We start from the raw sequence: 23823 nt of genomic DNA, 5'->3' as shown, positions 1-23823 counted from the left end.
CTTTTATACGGCAAATGTTTCGCTTCATTCGCATTGTACAGTAGAATCAATTTATGTTTGTGATATACATTAGACGTATACTTAATACATATTTGTTAATCCCATTTTGTTCAGCAACATAAAACATTCAGCTAAAAAAACTGAGCTAAATTTAATTAAAAAGACTATGTATTATGTTGTTTGGTCTTAAATTAAATATTGTGTAAAATTACATCTTAAATAAAATACGTATTGATTTTATATAATTACTATATTATATAAAATCAATACGTATTTTATTTAATAAAATATAAATTGCATAAAATATGATATTTATATATCATATTTTATGCAATTTATATTGTTAATAGAGATTTACAGACAAATAATAATATTGAGTGTTATATTGCAGCCAGTTTTCACTTGCGTCGAGCTACTACAACCACTCGTGCTCAGGCTGTATCTTTGGCGAACTTGATTTACGACAGATTTCTTCATTGCGATAGTTTGCATGCTCGCCATCACTTAATAATTCGCAGGTAATATTTTAACATATTAAGGTAATTCTATATATTGTTGTATCATCATAGATAGATAAAATGAAAAGAAAAGAAAATATCGTGTTTGTAGACAATCAGTAAGGTTAAGTTTTCATTAACATTGTATATTTGTTGGTTTGTTATTCAGTTAAAATTAGTGAGGTTCTGGAAAATATCATATTATTGTTTAAATACAATAATATTTGTAGCGGCATTTACAGGAAGTTGCGTACCTTTAAATATAGGATTTTCGCTACACTCCTCTAATTCCTTACAGTACAGGGTAGGTAAAGTAAGATCATTGTAAACTCCTCTATTGTTATATACATAATTATAATTTTCAATTACATAAACGATGTATGTGTAGGGAGGAACATCAGCAACAAATCGCGGCTCAGGAACGTTTGAGAGCAGAGCGCGCCGCCGCACAAAGTATAGAATTGCTGATGCAGCGGCAGAATAATATCACTGAGGTAAAACGTTAAATATACGAGTATTGACTAATAAGAAAACATTATGATTATACGTGTTATTGAAACGACGATTCTATGACAAGTGTTTTATTGAACTACTATCATATAATACAATTTTATATTAATATATCCACAACATGCCCACATGCCGTGTGTGCGCCGGCATACAGTGGGCCAACCCTTCTTATTTATTTTTATTTGTCAAGATCTAAAACCACAACTAAAACTAGCTCATTGAAAATTATAATATTAATATTAGTACTGTAACTTATTTAAACTACGGTTATGTATTTACGAAAATAAGATTTCGTTTCATTTTAAATTACACTCTGTACATGCCGACGGCTCAGTATACCGTTCGCGTACATATTGCTTGGTTGTAGTTGTGCTTTTGTCCCAGCATATTTCTAGTTTCTTTTGGGTATTCTAGTCTGTGACGCTGCTGCCTGTTCGGTAATTCGTTTCGCTGTCCGACACCATTGCATTGCTTCTTTGAAGGTTATCGATGAATTCGTCAATATTTTTTCTCTCATCTAGGCCTTGTATGTTATCAATTGGGTTAATATTAAAATTTTTTTTAGTCCGAATTCACAGTTCTTGCTTAGTCATAACTATCTTCGATTTAAAAAAATATAAGTCTTGTACTTGAAATTTTTTTTTGGATCACAATTTTCACCAAGTTTTGAACACAATTTTTCGTAATTTAAGCCCGTTTTTGTAACGATAAATTTTTAATAAATTTACAGTTCGTATCTTCCAATAACATGCACAAAACAGCATATTTTTTCTTTAGCGATGCATATTCTTTTCCTGAGGCAATTAAAAATTAAATTAAAGTTATTTTTGAATTAAATAAAGCATTTTCGTCAATTGGTAGCGGTTTTCCCATATTGTTGCATTGGTGCCGGTTGTTGTATTGCCGTAAATATGCGTGAGGATATCACGCCTTTTTTTCATTTTTTCATTCGTCCTTGTTTACGTAATCGTACGTTACAAAATCAATAATGATATCTGAGGTAATTTGTACTAATTTTAAATTTACGTTTGGTACTATATTATGGGTGTTATTGAAACAAAGATTGCGTGACAAGTGCTTTACACAACTATAATACTGGTAGCGCTAATGTCACTTATATTCTACATGATAGTATTTATAACATTGGAAACAGTAAGGGAGTATTCGAAGAGAGATTTTTGTCCGCGTCCGCGCATCGTGCCTGACGAAGATTTGCTACGGACTCGTTCTGCTATATAATGGTGTATTCTCTTATGACTTCGAAAAATTAAATTGAGATTTTTCCTCATTTGCTCTAAATGACATGCTGTGTAAATTTGTGTTCTATGTTGTTTTATTATTCTTACATACAGTTTATATGTTTCTATAGGAGCACATGGAGCTTCTGGTGCAGTTGCTTAGTAGCCCACCATCGCAAGAATCTTGGCTGAATGCATTTATGGTCTCTGTTGTAAGTATTAAATAACTTCATAAAATAATATGTATCCTAAAATCACTAGTGTTTCATACGTTTCAATACAATACAAATTTCAATACAAAATCGTCGTGGCGTTTCACTTATACGACGATTTTGTATTGAATCATCGAGAAATAAATTGTGTTATTAATTACATAAATATAAACATAACGGTAGTGACTTCACTAATATATAAAAAAGGAACATTGATCTCAGTATATATTCTCCGGCAAATTGTTATCATTCGTGATTGTATTTAGTTAGTACCTGTTACCACCAATAAATGACATAGTAGGGGTTTAATGGAGACATACTTCCCATGTTTAATTGTAAAGTGACTGTTGCTAGTATAAGTGAAGAAATATACAAACGATGAAAACACATGGCGATTTTTAATAAGTTCTGATTACAATATATTTTAACCAGAGACAATATTAAATATAAAGCACGCACGCAGGCCCTAATACACTGGTTTGTCACTACAGGCTCGTCATCTGTACATGTCAGAAGTGATGCATCCAGTATCCGGAGAGCCGGCCCTTATCCCCCACGAGTTCCAGGCCGTGAGGTTTATGCTCCGCAATTACATACATGCACTGCTTTCACGATCAGGCTCTACTGATGGGGACAATGCTTTTGAAGCAGTCGCCGACTTCCTCGTCAGTGAACATGCTGATTTTATTCGTGAAATGGTAATGTATTGAATTTATAAATACGAACTGTTAATTTGCCGTATCGCATTATATTGTGACGCCACAATAGTAGAGGCACAATTGTATCAGTGAAGGCTAACATATATACAAAAAGTTATGTACATCTAAATATACACATTTTTAACTTTAGCTTATTTGGTGTATTAAAAAGAAATTAAAAACACATTTATCATTGTTTTGTTGTGAACAGGATTTGTTTTGACACAAAAATGGTTACAGAAATTAACATAGACTTTCTAGTAGTACTGGCTACAAATAACTGTTTACTTATTTATATAAATGTGTTTAAAAGTTAGTGGAAATTTTACAAAATTTAATTCGGTATCGTTAAAATTATAAATAAAGAATTTTACAAAGCTGATAAATAAACATGTTAGAAAAGAGGTTAGTGTAGATGATGCAGTAGAGGTATAAGTAAAAATTAGACCACTATTCTGTATATTCCAAGGAGAAGAAGAATCTGTAAAATCTAGGTAAACCCGTTTGATATTAGATGGACCGTATGCTTGTTCGCCACCTTAGTTGTATAAAAAAAATATATCATTTTCTTACTAAATATTTCACAAAATTAATTCCCTGACGAATTGGAGTGCTGTATACGTTACCGTGGTTATAATTTCTATTGAATATGTAATTAGAGACTGTTATAAGATGAAATTAAAATGTAATTTTTATGAACAGCATTTCAGGACCCCGCTACGGCCTGACGTGGATGTGTACCTCTCTATTCGAGCTCTGATCCGTTCGCGCTTGCCCGCCGTCATTGCGTCCGTCATGTGCGACTCAACTTCAGAAACGTTTGTTCCCCGTTTCTACGGCGTCTTTGCACGAGTTTTTGCCGAAATATGTACGCTGATTAATTATTTCTGTATAAATGGCTTTGAAGGATTACACTCTATCTTCAGATCGTTCTTGGTAAGTGGCAACAAAAGACAGATTTTTTTTGTTTATCGATAAATATGCATTTTGTAAAACGTGATTGGTTATATTTTTTCCGTATTGGGGTTTTCTTTCGATTTAGCAAGCCCGCCATTTTGGTATTCTTATAAAATGACAGATAGCAGCTGTGCCAAGCTTTGGTGTAAAATGTATCCAATCTTTTTTTTTAATAGTGGATATGATGGTATATTTTGGTAGTTCGATTTCATTTGAAAGTCTTAAGGTTATCCCTTAATTTATAAAACGTTATTTACAGATATATAGGGTAAGATGTGGATATATTAATAATAAACAAATGTCTGTCATCCTTATTTAGGATTACAGTTATGAGTATATATTATTATTTATATTAGTCTTTACGGGCGACTTTGTCGGTATGATTGAGATATTTAATTAAAATATAACTTATTATCACTTAATATTAGCGTAATAATATAAGCCATGCCTATGTGGCCCGAGGTCAAGGACAGATAAAGTGTCTTTAACTAAAAAGATCTAAGTTATCTAATGTATTATGAAATATCAAATATGCAAGCCTTCTTCAATGATTTCATATAAAGGTCTCATTACAGTACTAGATTTTTTTTGTGTAGTTAACTTTAAATATGAGTAGGTTTTACTTTCGTGTTAGTTATATGATAATTTGTTAAGCAGTTGTTGTTTTATGGAATAAAATAACAAATTAGCAATTATATGTTTAGGAGCGGATAGTTCAACACTGTGATATAAATACGCAAGAGATGTTACTCAATCTTAGTACTGTCAACCTGAATGGCGTAGCGGACACTCTATACTCCACCAGCGTGATTCGACCGTTTATACGACGGAAGAATGGAGTTGCTACTACAGTATGTATTTCCACAATTATTTACTAAATATGTCAAGTATAAAAAATCAATTATAATGAATTATAATATTGTAATTATCAACTTAATTCTAATAATAACTTTCTCTGTATTTTAGTCATCATTAGAGTCAATCGAAGATCCGACTCCAATGGAAGTATCTCCTCCATCCGCATTGCAGACCACTGATACCAATGAATCAATACATGCCACCAATGAACCAATGCATACCACCCCTCCTCTAACTCCGGCGGTCGTAGAATCTGTACCGCCTCCTACGACCGATGAGCCAACAGAAATTACACCTGAAGTACCGACCGTAGTCGAATCTGTTGTTGCATCGACGTCAGGCACTAAATCAGAAACGTCCACATCTGAGACCACCGCGTCATTGAATCAACCATCGATATCTCGCAGTGTATCTAATTTACCAAGGTAATCATACTAGCTTAGAATTTGGAATGATGTACACGATGGAAAGTGGAAATTACTAGCTAATCTTTAAATAATATAAAACAAAGTAGATGCTTGTTCGCCGGCTTACTTTTTCAAAATTATACACTATTATATCATGTATTTTGTTATGGAATTCATTTAGATGTACGTATTTTTATGGATGCCCAAATTTTAAAGAAGTTTATACCAAAGTATCATGTTAGTAACAAATATGTAAAAAATGGGAGTCATAATTAAAGTACATAATAACGGTATATGGTAACAGTATATTTATAAAGTTATTTTCGTTATCACTTTTCAAATTTACGCATTTTACATTAATAACTAATGTATTATCAAAGAATTTTGTTTTATAAATGTATTTACCCATTGTATATTATTGATATATAATTACTTAAATAAATATTACAGGACTTCAAGGTTAGAGAGAACAGAAACAGTGACGTCTACTCAATCAGCACCCAGCTCACCGTCTAATATAAGATTCGTGAGTATATCATTTATATATCGATAGGAACTGTTTTGAAGATTTACAGAGACTGATAAATAAATACAGCTGCTTTCCCAATTAGGCCAGAAATGCATAAAATAATTTAATTATAAAAAATAATTTTATTTGATTAAATATTTCTATTCCTTACTTCGGTAAATATTTTCACCAAAACAGTACATTTATGTCAAACTGCCTGAGTTGGCACAGTTGGATGCGGATACAAAGGCATCTTTCCTACTGTATCTGTTCTAAAAACAATACGCTATAATTTTTATACATCTTTTCGTGCATACCATTTAATGTCATAGAATGGGTCACTAGGGAATCTCTGTAATTTTTATTAAAATTTTATTAGGTGCCACCAGTAGTTATTGTGCAACACTGGGGCGAGGAATGGGTGCCAGTGTTCACTCGTGACCAACAGACACAGAGAAACGATTCAGAAGAGGCGTACAGTGACGCTTACTTATCCGGAATGCCGTCGAGGAAACGTCGCTGCATCAGACAGAATCGGCCGCCCACTACGCTTGATGGGTTCATGAATGGTATGTTTATCACCTAAATAAGATACCTGTTTGACCCAACCAACGCATTCCATATGAAATTTCTGATCATATTATAATCATTTTAATGACAACTTATCGACTTCCATCTGCTGGGCATGGATTCCTTTAAGAACAAAATATTACCATACACACGATGCTAATATTGATATAAGGATCTGTAGTTCCATATTTGAAATATCAGATAAACAACTAATGTGTTCCTAATTTAAGAAATATTGTTTCTTGTCAAAAAATTCGGCCAGGTGCGAGTTAACCTCGCACATTGAGGGTTTCGGACATAAAAATATAAAAATGGAATGCCCTTTATTGTATTTCTCATACAAAATAGACAACACTTGAAGACTTCACTGAGTAAGAAGAGGTGTATCATTTAGTGCAATATATTATTTTGTTATATATACAGAGAGTGTTCGCGAGGCATCAGAGCGTACTTCAACTATGGATGACAGTTCTATTCGCATCGCGTTTCGAGAGCACATGCGTAACATGGCTCGGGCCCGCGCCTCAAGTTCTGAAGATTACGATCCACTACGATACACTTCCGCTGCAAGATTCCTCAATGCACCTAAGTAATAATCTACTTTTATCTGTATGCTCTATCTGATATTTTGAAATAATTTTAGGTGAGAGCGATGCGGTCGCACACTATCACGTTTAATATTAATATGGTCGGCGAAATGTGGGTATATTGACTGTTACGTTCCACCGTAACTATAAAAATCGACAAATATCTCTGACTACTTATTGTGAATTATAATTGTGAATATATTTATTATTTTAAACAATTTTATTAAAATAATTTAGTATGCATAAATTGTTTTCAAAATATGCCAAGCATAAAAACAAAACAGTTTATGTGCATGATATCTATCATCCAATTTATCATTCATAACATTGTTTTCGTGATATCTAACCACGTAAAATTGCTTAACGCGATTGGTTTTGACACTCGACTTAACTCGACTGAACTTCTGTATCAAGATTTCTTACACTGTGATAATACAATGTATTGTTATGTACGGTGAAAACTTTTGTGTTGGCTGTTAAGTTCAGTTTTACAGTGTTAGTTACATATATTTTATGATCATTTTGTTTGTTATTGCAGGTCAAATACGCCAGAGCAACCTGAAACTGAAAGTAAAGAAAATGCTTAAATTATAATAATTTGGATACTAATTGAAGAGTTGATAGTCGTTATATAAAATATCGTCATTCAAAAACATGTTTTTCGTTTGGTTACTGTTATCAGGCTAAAGGTTTGCAGTAAATAATTCACCATTTTGTAATGCAAATATTTGATAAAGTGAGTAACAAGGCTTCATTCAACAGTACTAACTATGACATTGCTAATTATTGCAGAATTTAATATTTGTTATATATTCTTTATGTAGCTAATACATAGTATTATGTTTATTAAATTCTCTTATACAAAGGATTGTAATACATAGAACATTAGCTTCATACAATATTGCAAATCTATGTATTTTGGGTATACACCTATTAGTAATAGTTATATGTTTATAACTGAAAGTATGAGTAAAATAATATAGATGTTTGTTGTCATCAAGGGTGTAAAAGTTGATGTGAATCTTGTTGTTATCATATTAGAATAACTCTAGTTAATGTAATTTAGCAGTGTATTTAAGTATATTTAAACACTTTTAACTAGTACTCGCTATTTGGCTCATCCAACAAACTGTTTGGATAGTACTTGCCTATTATTGTACGAGGGTTCCGTCATAATATTATCCATATTATCTTGTGGATATATCGAGTTATACCATTGTATTGTTTTCTTATCATTATAAGAAAATCAATGCATCTCACTTATATACATCTGTACATTATAAAAAGACATTTTAAAGAAATAAATTATTTAAAGCGTTATGACATTTTAAATTTGTTGTATTTTACTGTATCTCAGTAAATAGGTCAATTATATATTCATATAACAATTATTTACATAAAGTACCTACTGACTTTAATTTTGCGATATACGATAAGAGAAACTTCAATCTTTCAAATTACTAATTTGAAAAATTGCCCTTAGTTGTATAGGATTTTACAGTAACACCTGATGACCATTATTATAATTATTACAATTTTAATCAATTCAGTCCGACAGTTTTAATAATTATTACTATTTTTATAATTATAGCCCTAAACATTATTTTATTATCTATATTTTAATTGTTTATTTAGTTCTTTGCATTTTTGTATTATTTTGATATTTTGATTTGTCCAATAAAATATTTTTTTTTTAATAGATTAAGACTTGTTGTTCACATAAAGTTTTAATATTGTAATTAACAGTGATTAGTGTGTAACAAATTATGTATTTGTTTGCCACTTTCTCTATAATTAACAATTCAGGGAATACACATGAAGACATCTACTATTTAATATATTTAGTATTAAAAATATTTATAATAAGAGAGTTAATTTTGAATGTGTGATTTATGTGTTGCGACACTTTATCTTTAATTTAATGGTATCAAACGATATTAGGGTCCTATTAATAAATCGACATCGAGAGTAGTAGCGTCTTGATTGTGCATTTAGGACGTTATAAATAGCAACAAACCTTAATAAAATTGTTCTTCTTAAAAACTGAGTGATTATTTTCAATAGCTTTGATACTTTTAACCGTCTTCTTACATCGAGGTTTTTATTTTAGCATTTTTGTATACATATTACGAGATATCGAAAGATGCTTGTGAAGTAAATGATCAAAACCACCACTCTGAGGGTTTATTTATTCACAAGAGAATGTCTTAGCTTTTAAATGACACGTTGACAGTTTTTAATTGAAATAGAATTTTAAACGCAAGCTCCATTGTTTTACATTTGATATTGAATAATACAAGTAAATACTAGACAAACCTAAAGACTTTTTTTATAAATAAATTTATACACATTTATATCTGGAATGATTTCGACTAGATGGTCTAAATTCCAGTAAAATTATATTAAAAATTAACTTTTTTACTTATATTTATAAAATTATTAGGCGTTTATTTCATTACTTATTTTATCTGTTATACTTATTTAGTTTATTCAGGTTTAGTGCTTAGCATTTTTTTTATTTGTACTTATATTATTCACCTTATAATAATTAGGTATGTTTAAGCATAAATATGACGGTTGGTGGTGCATTATGATGCGATGTTTAGTACTAAGCCCGCGTAAACTAGATACCGTCAAACTCTGTAACTTTGCCTGCTTTTGTTACATTTTTCGAAATTCACTACAAATATCATATTTAGGGAATGTTATTATAACTTAACCCATTCTTTATTTTGTTGAAGGAACAAAAATAATCAATAGGTGATAAATTCTTTGTTACTATATTGGGTTTAGTAGAAAAAATCTCTTTCCGAGGTAAGCTAATCCAATCACAATATTTATTGTTGTAATAGCCTCATTTTTGTATTTGTCAAAGACTATTTTCAAAATATGGTTCAGAGTTCCTTTTTTTTACTGAATATATTTGTAACAGAAATATGTTGGAAGCTTGTAGACTCTTGATTTTTAGCTAAATTTATCAAGCTCGAAAACTTGAGAGAGGCGAGGTTAGAGAGTTTTACACTAATTGTAACATTCGTTGCCGATTGTAATATAATTGTACGAATTATCTTGGCATAATACTTCCACAAACAATTATATTCATATCCAAAACATTAAAAAATTGTAGTTGATGTCAAAGTTTTAGAATAAGTGTCAAAATCCTGTAGTATAGAACTTGTAGGCACTTTGGGATTATTAATATTTATGTTTTAGCATATAAGCATTATATTATTGTAGACTGATTGGTCTCTTGCGATAATTTCACTACTGCTCACACTGTAAGTAAATAATTGTAAAAAAAAAACAACTTTTATTTATATCTTACCTATTCGTTTATTTTTTTTATTTACGTTCCTTTTCATATTTATATAGTGGTGGTTGTATAATTAGAAACACTAGCAACGGTCCTTGACATTATGTAAGATTCACTCCAATCGTTTTTATTTTAAAATTAAATAATAAATAGGACAACAATATGTCCAACGATTTATCATTTATTAGAAAAACAATATAAATCCCACTACACAAGTGTAGTTTCAATATTATATATACCTACATTACCCACAAAATTTTAACAATATCAATTTGTACCAAATTGATATTGTTAAAATTTTGTGGGCCCTGGATGCCTTTATTAAAGAATTTATTTATTATTATTATTTATTTGTACGTTTAAGTTCTACTTTCTTTATTTATAAAAAGTGTTTCTAATTATATGACCACCACTGCATATAATTCGACAACATGCATTTAAATGTTTCCTTGGCTAGTTACATATATGATCAAGCGAACTTCGAGAGTGAAGTTCGATCAATATTATATGAGTCTTCATTCTTCAGATATATAGTTATTAACCAGGTAGTCCTTTTATCCTACATGGTAACTCGCACGATTTTTAAAGACAAAATCGATAAATTTTATCGATTTACCATATTTTTTTCTTCTTGCAACATTTCTCGACAGAGCCCTCATTCTTTAGAGACCAAATCAAAACTTTTCGGGGATTTGAGATGGGTGGGTGTTTATATCTGAAGAATGAAGACTCATATAATATTGATCGAATTTCACTCGCGTAGTTCGCTTGATTAAATATTATATTTAGTTCTTCATTCTTCAGATATATAGTTATTAACCAGGTAGTTCTATAAACTACATGGCAACTCGTACGATTTTTAAAGACAAAATCGATAAATTTTATCGATTTGCCATTTTTTTTCCTTAATGCCCCAATAGTATACTAATATGTATCAGGTTTCAAATTTAATACAATTTATAATAAGAGAGTGTGGGCGAGAAATAATCTATAATAAACGCCGTGTGGTCTCAACGTAGGATGTGCCACCACTTCCTTTCCCATGGGTGGCGTGAATGGCGACTAAAGGGAACTATATGGTCGACGGATGGTTCGCAGCGTCCTTTTTAAAACATCACCAAAAGCTAGCTGTGGTTGCCAACCCACCTGCCAAGCGCAAGGTAACTAACTACTGGCAAAACTCCCTTTACGGGGTATGCCTATGTTCAGCAGTTCACAGTTAACGGCGGATATAATAATAAAAAGCTGGTCAAGTGTGTGTCGAACTCGCACAAACAAAACCATAAAAAATCATCAACTTTAATTTTTTTTGTGAAGTAACTACAAATTTACGATTTTCGGATTTTTCCTTTACTTGTAAATTTCATGATTCTACGTCAACGGGAAGTATCTTATAGGTTTTGATTCCCTTTGCGAATGTCAAAATATGCGATATAAATGGAATATAAATGCCCTTATATTTTAATTGCGTTGATTTAGAAGTTTGATTTTTCCACTGCTTTAAGAGATTGCAGACCTGTGTATATGATATTAATTTCAACTTGATATATTTACACATTCCGAGGAAATAGGGTCTTGACAGACGGACGGACGGATGGACAATATAGTAAACCAATAAAGGTCCGTTTTTTCCTTTGGTGGTACGGAATCCTAAAAATAATGAGTTGTTTGTTATAAGGACATATTTTATATAAATAACTATTACTAATTTTTATTTAAGTTAAAATATATTTAAATATAATTATTTTAAGCCTAATATTTACTCAAATACCTAGTGCAACGACACAATGCCATCTAGTCTTAAATTAAGCAGAGCTTGTACTGTGAAAACTATGGCAATGAAATATCTGAGTACGGAGGCATAAGGGACTAGTCATCAGGGATAGTTACGTGTTATTGGAAAACTAAAAGAATAGTAAATAAAACTATAAATAGTAGTATGTTATAGTATAAGCAAGACCATAGGATAATGTATGCCCAATGAATTAAGATGGAATGCTGTAATTACCTTAACAGCCACCCAGGCTTCAGAAGCAGGCAAGGGTGGAATGGTGCTATGATAGACAAATTTGAAGCAGACTCGTCTCGGCGTGTTTATGACATCGTTACAGGTGATGAATCCTGGATTTATCAATACGATCCAGAAACAAAGCGCCAGTCGGTTTTGGTATTTCAAAACGAATCAACGCCTACCAAAGTAAAGCGACCTAGAAGTGGAGGGATGATTTTGATCACTAGCTTTTTCAATTTGACTGGCTCTTTTTTTTCTTTTCATTTAAGAGGTTCCTCTTGTCGGCGTAACTAATTCATGCATGACTGGCTACTTGGTGTCAATTTCTTTACGAAACCAAAGAAGCATTAACGCCGAATGGTATACTACCAAATGCTTGGCAGAAGTTTTTTCTGTTGTGAGCAACAAGCGACCAAACACAGGGCTCTGCAGGCTAGTACTCCACGACGATAATGCGCCCGCCCACATCGCAATCAAAACGAGGGACTTCCTAGATAGCACACAGGTCAAACTCCTGGGTTACCTTCCTTACAGCCCTGACCTAGCACTGTGTGTCTTCTTCTTATTCCCAAAAATAAAAAATCAGCTCAAAGGGATACAATTTTTGTCGCCAGATGATGCGCTCTCAGCATTTGAGGCTGTAAACGAGCTGTCTGCGGCGGACTGGAAAAAGTGATTCGAAAACTGGTTCAGACGCATGAAATTTTGTATAAAGGCTGGTGGAGAGTACTTTGAAAAGATGTATCACAAAACTTTCTGAGTGTCCCACGTAGGTAGTACTTAGACAAAATAAAAAAGTTTAATGAGCAAATTTAGTTGTAAAAGTACCTGTTAGCGCCAATTGTAACTCTTCTCTGATATTTTAGGTCTTGTCCGCGTCTGCATATGTATGAATTTTAAAAGTAGAAGAGCCAATAACGTTAATTTTAGATGGTGTATCGAGATATTCAAGTTTGACCTTCAGGAACACAACTACGATTTGTTGCAATAGGTTTTACGTAATGCCAAAACAAATGAGAGAAAAGAGAAAAAAACAGAAGAGGTTTCTTCGTTTTATAACGCGCGCGTAATGCTTCTGTTATTGGAGGCGTTCATACATTACGCTGTATGGTTATCGTGTGGGATATAATAGGTCACCCTTTTACGAACACTCACGGGGTGTCGTAAGAGGCAATTAAGGGAAAATGTAAATATAAATTGAACTCCCATTTCCGCACTAAAGCTCTCATTTGGGCTATTGTACTGTACTGACTGTATAGCCAGCCAAGCTCCATTTAGATGTACAGAATCGTCCTAATATCTTTACAGGCCTCATGGAGCGATCCAAGCTCCATTTAGATGCACAGAATCGTCCTAATATCTTCACAGGCCTCATGGAGCGACCTCATTGTTTCGAGGATTTGTGAACATTGAGCAGTGGTTTCTTTGGTGTCAAAACAGTCACGATATGAAGTGCTGTCTTGTATATTGTGTATAATGGCCCGTTATTGTCCTTATCATTGATTTAAGGTTTTCCTATTTAGATATAATAAATGTTTTGACAGTCGTTGATCGTCGTTGGCACGGCCAATTTTGATTGTCTGCAGTCAGTAGCCTCTGTCCATCTTTGATTATGTATGACAATGGATCTTTGACAAATCTGTTTGAAACTGCAAGATTTTAGTACCGATGTGCTATTAGGAATATAATGTCAATGTTATTTATCCTTAAGTTACGTATAGCTATAGCATCTTCAGTTATTACTGCACATTTGCATTGGAATATCGAGTTGTGTTCATCAAGCGGTATGTGTATGTTTATATTGAGCTCTAGGAAAAGACTCCAGCTCCTAAACCGTCCTCAGTTTTGGAGCCATCCGTTTAATTCATGTACTTCAGATTGGTCCTTTTCATTTTATTTTATTTGTATTTAATATTTTTTGTTAAATATATAAAGATCATGAGTTCTATCATACGGAGCCGCAATAAGTGGTTCATGTTGCATTTCCTGGTGTAGAATAGAAGTGTAGGGATTGTTGTGATTTTTACCATATATACCGATATGCATTAGTCAGATGATGGCTAAAACCACTTCTTTCTGTACGTGCAGATCTATGGGAGTTATGTTAAGGGCTACATCTATTGCTATTGTTGAAATTGTTTTCATGCAATTGCTGATAGCAGAATAAGTCAGTCTCTGGAAACTTTTTAGTTTCCAGCGCACCATAGACTAACATTGGTCTTATCACAGCTATGTAGAGTTATAGTATAGAGTTATGATGAGAGACTCGATTTGTTTCCTAGCATTTTTTTGCATTGGTAAAATGCAATTATATTTTTGTTTAGTTTATAGTCAAGATGTTTCTTCCAAAGCATTGCACTGTATAGTATAATGCCAAGGTACTTAACTTCTTCCTTAAGTTACAGTTTTGTTAGTCTGTAAGGACCTGTTATCGTTCTGTTTGTAAAATTAATTAATTCTGTTTTGGCAGGATTAACCGAGAGTTCATGCTGTGCGCAATATCTCAATTTCTTTAAAAGTATGATCCTTCATACGATCACATAGGACACCTTCAAAATTTCCTGATAGAAGTACAGTTATATCATTCACGTAACTTACCGTATAGAGGCCGTTTTTGTTAAGCTCTATTATGAGTTAGTTTATGACTACATTCCATAATAGCGGTGATCGTACACCGCCTTGTGGGTAGCCTCTACTGACGATTCCTCATGTGAATAGAATTAATACATATGTCAGTAATTTGTATAGCTCATTATTTAAGCATGTTAAATATCCTTTCGTTAAGTATTGTGTCTACTCAATGTGTAGCCAGTGCCCGACTTAACTGGCAAAATTTGTTTTATCTAAGGTCTCTACGATGTTTATAAATGCACTTAGAGTTGTTTGCTTCGATTGCAATGCATTGCCTATTCGGGATACCATGTTATGAAGTGCTGATTCAGTTGATTTGCTTTTACTGTAAGCATGTTGATTTGGATGTAAAGGTTTTGCGTAAGGAGACTTGACCTCTTATCTTTCTATCACATCGCGCCACTTTAAAGGTATATAACGGGGAATAGTTTAACTAGGTAGTTAGCTATGATAGACTCACTCCATTTTAGAAGGTTCGGATTTATTCCATCTAGCGACTAAGGGAACTAGGTATAGCGGCGGCGTTCCTCTTAAAACATCGCCGAAGCCTAACTGCGGTTGCTAACTCGCCTGCCAAGCGTGTTAACACGTGGCAGTAATCCTTTAAGTCATTTGCATTTATAGGCACTAAGTATTATTTTATGAGAACGTATTAAATTTATGTTTGCATTTTAATTACCTATTTAAAATATGGACTAATTAACAGCTGAAATGAAAACGACGACAGGATAGGATATCATTGACAAGTTAATTTTTGTAGTCAGTCATAGTAATTTTGAATAACAGTCCTCAGACACATTATGTGTTACAGTTATACTGACCTTTGATAACTTAAACACTCTTGTCTTTAACTTATTAAAGCATACACTTTTGTCACTCACTCGTGTAAAAACACAAAAATTAATTCATACAGTCGGTACTCTCAGTAGGGTTGACATTAAAAATTCAAATTCATAATAATCATATTATTTTATTGTTTTTTTTTGTTATTTTTTCTCTACAAGATCCACGTATACACGAATCGAACGACAAAGGACAACATAAATTGTATATATTAAGCGAAATCTGCATATTTTATAATTATGGTAAGTAACTGGTATACTTCTGATATTAGACATTTTAAACGTTGATACGATACTTATTTCATAATATTACTGTTGAACGGCAATAAACATTTATTCTATTATAAAACATTCAATCTACCGAAAATTTAAAACCAAAAGAATGTTTTTTTAGTATTAACACATTACACTTCAGAAGTGTGGTTTCTAGAATAACTGTTAAATCTATTTATTAATGGATATTCATTTCACAACAACATTCACATGCAGATTAATTATACATAATACTTTTAATATTATTTTAACAATTGTTAAGACGTTTGTATGAATTATCGTACTACGTTCGCTATAATAAATGTACATCAAAAGTGAATAGGACTAAGATATATATTCGTAAAGTGACAGTGATAGGAAAAGGAAGATCTTACAAATGATATGTCCAAACATTTGGTACGTGAAGTTTGTAATAGCTTTATATAGTATTTTTTAAATATAATATCAGTCTAAATAAGATTAAAATTATGAGACTTCAAAAAACCTATATTAAGGCAACAATTTTTACTTAAGTATTTTATTTAGTATAGATTGAATGAGATCATAAATTTTCAAACGGTAAGCTCAAACGTGATAATTCGTCTATTTATAATTTTATAAAGAATGCAAATTCGCATCAAACTGCGAGGATTAAGAAAGAGCATACAAAAGTATTGTCGAACATTTTTTCTTTGCCTTAGAAAAGATAGCAGTCAAGGTTTAAAGAAGTTCTATTCGCAAGAACGAGATCACAAGATAGCACGATATTGATAAATATGTTAAATATTATCTAGATACAGGTTGATATATAATATTGTAGAATCACATTGAGTATTTCAAAAAGTTTATATTGAAATATGCACACATAAATCTTATTTCGTAGGTATCTAACACTGAGCAAACGCCACAACCCGTAGAAGAATGAATTCAATATCTAATATAGAAATTTTCTTGGAACTGAATAAATGAAAGTATTTGAATTTGTAATCAATTCCACCCTCATAGACAAGTTGTAAATGTATGTTTCCGTTACCGCACGCATGTGAAAGAATAAAACACCACACATTTCAGTTTCTATTTCATGTGTGCAAAAAATATATCTAGAATATATGATTCGTTTGCTACTTATCTAGAGAGGCAGATATTATATGAAATTAAGATAAAATTAATCATAAAAAGCATGTCCAGCACGGTTTTAAGGCGAATAGGCGCATACGTAAAGGTATGTCATATACACATGTCATTCATTATCAGTACCTAAATGTTGTTAGAGACATGATCGTCCAACAAAATTTTTTATGACATCTTGTTATTGCGACATTATATTTGTTGTGCTAGATCACATATCCTTATTAGTATGTAGTAAAAAAATAATAAAACTAAAACAATTAATTTGAGCTTAGTTCAAATAATAGTATATTAAAAGCATTATTATTTTAATATCACTACTTAGATATTTATATAAAGGTAAATATTCTTCAATGTATTATAAAATATGTGTACATATTTAAGACGTTATAATATTTCATAACAATGAAGGCAAAGATTTCTCAGGATAGGTATTTAAGGTTTACAACATCGATATAATAAGACTCATTAGTTCCAAGATATCAGTAAGATAAATTACCTTAGCCCAAGCTATTTAGCTTATCTCTACTTCTCACTTTTTGGACATAAGCTTATAATATAGGTATTTAATAAATAATAAATATTATTTGTAGATAGTTTAAATCATTATTTAATTTATAAAATGTGCACCTACATTTTTCTAATGTGGGTACACGTTGCATATAAAAATATCGCGTTTATATGTCAATAACTAGGGAGACTTTTTGGAAATATTATTAGTGGTTCAGGTATTATTAAATGCGAAAAGAAATATTATCAACTTTAAGGCGGAAATAATTCAATAAAAGCAATACCTCCTGAAAGCATTTAAAAAGCTCATAAATTTTTAGTCGAAAGATTAATTCGATTTGAAGTACGATTAGGTAAATCAAATCTGAACTTAAGTAACTCTCTGAAGCGAATACGATTATAGTTATAATAAGTGGACCCCCTAGTAGACACATATTACAAATATGTAAGTAGTTACTTATACAGATAGATACAGAATATTTTTATGCTTATGAATGTAATTAGATAGAGAAAAATGTTTTAAAATATTTGATTGCCTTTAACGTTAAACAGACGATATTACAATGTATACCAAACATTGAACGTTGAATTTGAGACCGAATGAATTGGAATGATTATTAAAAATTTGCATATTATATATCTACTCCAATGTATTCGATCATCTTAAATACTGTATTCAAAACTGTTTATTTTCTATAGGTTTATATAAGATAACTACAAAAATATACAATTCATAAAAATGTGAAAGACTGATTACCACAATAAAATATGTGTAGAAGTAAATGCTGGAATTACCTGGTTTTCAAACTAGGATACTTTGTATAGTGAAGAACCAGGCTACAAACAACCAGAGGATTGTTATAGCTAATAACAATTATACATTTTGCCATTTTTAAAAATGTTGTGAAGAAACTTATAACTTTACAATTAATAACGATTTTCAGAAAGTCGACATCGTATCGTCGTTCAAAGTAATAAATAAAAAAAGTGTCTATTACATATTTAATTAGGTTTCTTAATTATTTAGATTTTTCTGTACTTCGCAATGAAAGTTTATTACATGTTAGTATATGATAGTATTAGTTTGATAGATTGTTGGTAATTCACGTAGCAGTCTTTTTGCCGCGAGATCTATTTGATATATTTAGTGGCTTTTTCGTATACTAATTATATGTTTGAACTATCGATATAAATAGAGCGGTCAAGTGATCGATATAGATATTGTCAGTGAAAGATTTAAAATGTTTATATATGTGTATTATATTAAAAATCGTTATATCGCTACATATAAAATTTATTAAATATGATTCTGAATACCAAATTGTATATACAATGTACGATTACAAGATATTAAGTGATTTTAAAGTGCCGGCCCAAGATTTAGTTGTATTCTTATTACCTAATTAAGGATTCAAAGTTTGTACTTTCTACAAAGTTGTCTGGATAATTAATCTCACCTAATAATTCAGTAAACAAGCAGCTTAATCGTATTTGCACGTTGTGTTCTGGTTGCAGAGTAAGATACTGTAGTGAAATTATTGCTAGATACACAATGTGACACAAGATTTTCACATTACTAGGGTTGGTAGCATGCTCTTGAGGATTTGCGGGTTGCAATGGTCTTTTATTATAGTAGATGTTATGCTCAATTATCACCCTAAAAAAAGCAAAAGCTAAAAGAAGCAAAGTGAGCCATTGAGAGTCAGAGCTGGCAAAGGAAGTTTGAAATTATTTGTGTCTTTTACTTCCTCTAAGTAAATTAATGTTCCCTGTAATGGTAATTACAAAAACTGGACAGAAAAAATAGAGAACGAGATATAAACTGAGATATAAATAATCAAACTGTATAAAATGATTACATTATTTTATTTGCATCTCATTGGCATTGTCAAAAAAATCCTTCACATTTTTATGCATTGTTCTAATACAATTTAGCCAGGTAAGAGAATTATGAAAATGAGTAAATATGTTTTATGTTAAGTTATTAACTGAATTGTAAGTGTGCGTAACATCCAGTTTACACTATTATCTATTACATTATATTCATATATATAAAAATATAATTTATGGAATGCAATATAATTATTATTGAAAATTATGTAAATGGTCATAAAATATTATATTTTGTTTGACTATTAAAGGTACTTCATAAGGTAGGCGTTACTTAATAGGTTGATTACCATCAATATTGTATACTTTGAATGTATACAATACTTAAAGACTTTAAAAAATATAATTCTAGAAACATACGTTCAAATACATAATAAAATCTTTAGGTCAATGGTCAAATCAACCCAGTTTCTGTTGTTTTAAATATAATATGACAAAATAAATTGCAATACGCAAAATAATTATATAAATTATAATTATTTATACAATATTTACGTGCTCTTATGTACAATATATAAATCAGTATTTGATGTATTCAGATATAAAAATAATTTATTTATCTATTAGTGAAATTAACTAATGCTGGAAGATATTTTATTATAAGAGATATTCAGGTTTTGATTCTCAATCTTTTTATATCTTGAATATTTCATTAATTAACGAAACAGATTAATTGTTTCTTGTTGCGATAAAGTGTAGTTGGTTAATGTTTTATGTATCTTACTAAAGCTAGTATCCAATCTAATGTTTTTTTTTCTTCGATCTCGAACATTAAAAGAAAAAGTTAAATGTCTAATAAACTTATTTTAGCCATTTAAATAATTCATTGAATTAAATTTCCTGTTTGGAATGAAAGTGAGTAATTTAATATTGTTAAAATCAACCTTAATGAATGATCTACGTTTTAATAAATATCTAATATGATTTCGTATGGTGTACGTTTATCTTTAATACAAATTTCACATATATATTTAGAAATTAAAGTCTCTATATAATCAAGATTGTTATAACATATGATTTGTGGTCATAGTTATATTGTACTACAGGCTTATTTTGTTTAAGAAAATAAAGTTTATTATTATTATTATTTCTAATAAATAATTTGTAGTCTAATAAATATTCAAGTGACAAAGTGTTAACTAACATTTGGTAAAGTTAATGTTGGTATCTATCTAAAATCTTTAAGTTGCATAAATTATATTTATGCAACTTAAAGATTTTAGATGTGATAGATAAGTGCTCGTCTATTGCTAATGGATTTCTGATAAATCGATCTTTGTGAGCACAGACTTATCACTAATGCGTTGCGAAAAATATATGGTTGATTTTATCAACTTTTAATTTTATTTGATTTTATTGCTATGCAAAGGTATAGTGTAAATATATATATATATATATATATATATATATATATATATATATATATATATATATATATATATATATATATATATAGGTATTTACATTTATAAGTTTCTATAAAGATATATTATGCAGCATAATTTTTATGTTTTCATGACGTTATAAACTATTGAATTAACAGGAAACTATTGTAAAAATTGTGAAAATATATTTTCATTACTATTTAAAATATTCAGAAAAATATATAGGAATTTTATAGCAATTACTTTAAAATAGGTACTGGATATGGATGTGTTTGGAAAGTTTACATTAATCTATCGTGTTATAAAGAAACTAGATATATCTACAATCACAAACAACTACAAAAAGTGCCCAAGAGCTGTTGTGTACATAAAGTAAAAGTTTTTTAATATATATTAAGCAATGTGTAACAATATTTTATATTATTAACTATCAATAGTTATTTAAAAAATATAATCTTTTAATATTGTATGCAATTTTTGCCTATTAGCTGTTGAGAGATTGGAATTGGACACTTTTTGCGCGCGATTCATAATCGAGTTGTTTATTGAACACAACGAATTACAAGTAATATATAAGTACATATATAGAAAGTCGCAGTAAATTTATGAAAGTATTCAAAGGTACTTTGAAGATTGCTTTTATAAAGCCTTAGTATCTACATATGACAATTGTTGGTATTTTTCTACTCTACGAGTATAAGGTATGTATTTAGTTCCGCATTTGAATTTATAAAAATATGTAAATATTTTAAAGTGTGATAATAACACATTAATATCACACCGCTGGGTATTTTTCAATTAGTGGATATTAAAGTGTCTGCCTAAATCTGCCAAAGTATGTAACTCTTCGTAATCATCATTTTCGCAACTCAATGTCCGCTGCTGCATATTGGCCACTGATTGGCACATAAATTATGCATATATAGCTTAATAAAGAGGCTGGCAAGAATTTAATGATAATGGCTATGATGATGACGGCTATTACGGATGTGTTGTTTCTTCTGTTACTAATAGCGCCCTTGTTTTTAGAGCTCTAAGTAGTAAGTAATTAACTGGTGCAACATCTATGATGTTTTTCAAAATGATAATTTTTTTCTAATTATTGTCTATCGTTTAACGACAGACTAGATAAAACATTAGATTTTAACAAACGTTTCTAATATATATATTTAAATTTAATTATTGAAATAAACAAAATGGAGTAAATATTTTATTGAAATACGTAAATAGATTTTCGAAAATATGATTCCTAATTGTAAGAAAATATATTATTTCGAATATTTTTAGTCAAACTTATTTGACTTAGATGTATCACATAAATTAAATTTTATAGTGTTTGGCACCCTTCTCACTTCAGATTTATGTACCTAATGATACACATTGAAATCCTATCACATTTTTATTTAATTTTAAGTAAAGTCGCGAACTAATTTTACGCGATCAATGAAATCTAGTTTCATTAAATTATTACATACTGATATTCTATGGCTTACACCATTCACTATTCTCTAATCCATCAAGGACAACACACTAGCATTTATAGATTATAATATATTAACTTTATGACGTCAAAGTGTTTATAATGCAATATAAGATAGGTATCTCAAAAATAAATTACCTACATTATTTTTGTCGTACTAAATCTCCTTAAAATGATGATTCCCTCAAGATTATTGTATAATGCATTACGTTAACGTTTAATTTGACTCCTATTAATATATTGAACCTGAAGTTAAGTACTCTTTTAAATGTAAAGATGTGAATTCAGTGCATACAAAAGCGTAAATCTCATAATACAATGAGAAGGAAGATAGTGCATTGGATGTGTGATCACTGTGAACCAATAAAGACATATCAATAATGCAACATGTATTTAAATATCATTCACTAGTTTTATCTATTTTGACGTGCCTGAATTAGATAACGATCAAGAATGTATTTTTACAGTAATCTGATTACAAATATTTTTTACAAAAGTACTAAGATGAGAATTAGCTTGCAAATTTCAAAGTAAACATTTTGATACAAGATGCACAGTACTATGGTAGGTGGTCAGTATTATCAGACCGCCTTAGTAAGTATTAAAGGTGTAACAGCATGCAATGCATTCCTACGTTTTCCCCATAAAATATCTTCATGTTTCGTTCTTCTTGATTTAGACAAATCCTCAGAATAATTTTAGGCCGATGCTTAACACTTACATGTTTCTACTCTAATTTGGCGATATAGTTTGAATTAAACATAGTTAAATTTTAATCCCTTTAAGTGATAAGAAGCTCATGGATCAGTTCAGATCAGCGTCCGTCGGCGAAGCGCGGACGGGCGGCGAGCGGCGAGCTGCGGTGTTGCGGCCGCGCCGCTTGTGCCGAGCCGCTCTCGAATACGCTACGCGGCTCTAACGTTAATCAAATCTCTTATTAACGCCCGGAAAACAGCTGGTACTGCAAGCAACCATAATAAAAAGTGATTAAAATCAAAGCGCGTGCGAGGCCGGAGGTCGCGGTCGACTCGCTGCCGCCGCGGCGCCGCGCGGCCCCCGCCCGCCCGCTCCACTACGCTACCAAGCTCTACGTCTACTGTGCTGGCATCGAGCCGAACTATCGTCTCAATAATCACCTAATTACCGAGAAAACTATTTAATAAAAAAAACTACACAGTCCACGTACGCTTAAGTGAAGCCAAAGCAAACTAAATATCTAAGCTTAGAGAGCTTCCAATCTAAATTTTGATATCAATTTAAACTCGAGATATAAAAAAAAAACGTTAGTGCTAATTTGATAAGGGTCGTTTTTATTTTTTGTTCTTATCGTCGCATTCAC

The 23823-nt window shown here is 31.0% G+C and overlaps 2 protein-coding genes across 7 annotated transcripts in view; one reads left to right on the top strand and one right to left on the bottom strand.

The window, feature by feature from the left end:
* The window catches only part of LOC113518371 (large proline-rich protein bag6), a 28125-nt gene extending 17759 nt beyond the window's left edge, over positions 1-10366 (top strand). For all 5 annotated transcript variants that reach the window (XM_031911371.2, XM_031911370.2, XM_031911369.2 and 2 more), the window contains 11 exons: positions 392-518; positions 886-991; positions 2377-2457; positions 2949-3155; positions 3858-4091; positions 4817-4963; positions 5079-5395; positions 5828-5903; positions 6265-6454; positions 6879-7044; positions 7581-10366. In XM_031911371.2, coding sequence (XP_031767231.2) covers positions 392-518; positions 886-991; positions 2377-2457; positions 2949-3155; positions 3858-4091; positions 4817-4963; positions 5079-5395; positions 5828-5903; positions 6265-6454; positions 6879-7044; positions 7581-7629 — 1700 coding nt within the window. In that variant the 3' untranslated portion in view covers positions 7630-10366. The remainder of the gene's footprint in view (positions 1-391; positions 519-885; positions 992-2376; positions 2458-2948; positions 3156-3857; positions 4092-4816; positions 4964-5078; positions 5396-5827; positions 5904-6264; positions 6455-6878; positions 7045-7580) is intronic.
* Positions 10367-21118: 10752 nt separating this feature from the next.
* LOC113520742 (SCY1-like protein 2) overlaps positions 21119-23823 on the bottom strand; it is a 139207-nt gene continuing 136502 nt past the window's right edge. For both annotated transcript variants that reach the window (XM_052896673.1, XM_031911649.2), the window contains exon 17: positions 21119-23445. In XM_052896673.1, coding sequence (XP_052752633.1) covers positions 23422-23445 — 24 coding nt within the window. In that variant the 3' untranslated portion in view covers positions 21119-23421. The remainder of the gene's footprint in view (positions 23446-23823) is intronic.

This window comes from Galleria mellonella, unplaced genomic scaffold, assembly GCF_026898425.1.
Source record: "Galleria mellonella isolate WM207_F2 unplaced genomic scaffold, CSIRO_AGI_GalMel_v1 utg33, whole genome shotgun sequence".
NCBI lineage: Eukaryota > Metazoa > Arthropoda > Insecta > Lepidoptera > Pyralidae > Galleria > Galleria mellonella.
Note: the sequence above shows the minus strand (reverse complement) of the source record. Positions and strands in the feature narration are given on the sequence as shown.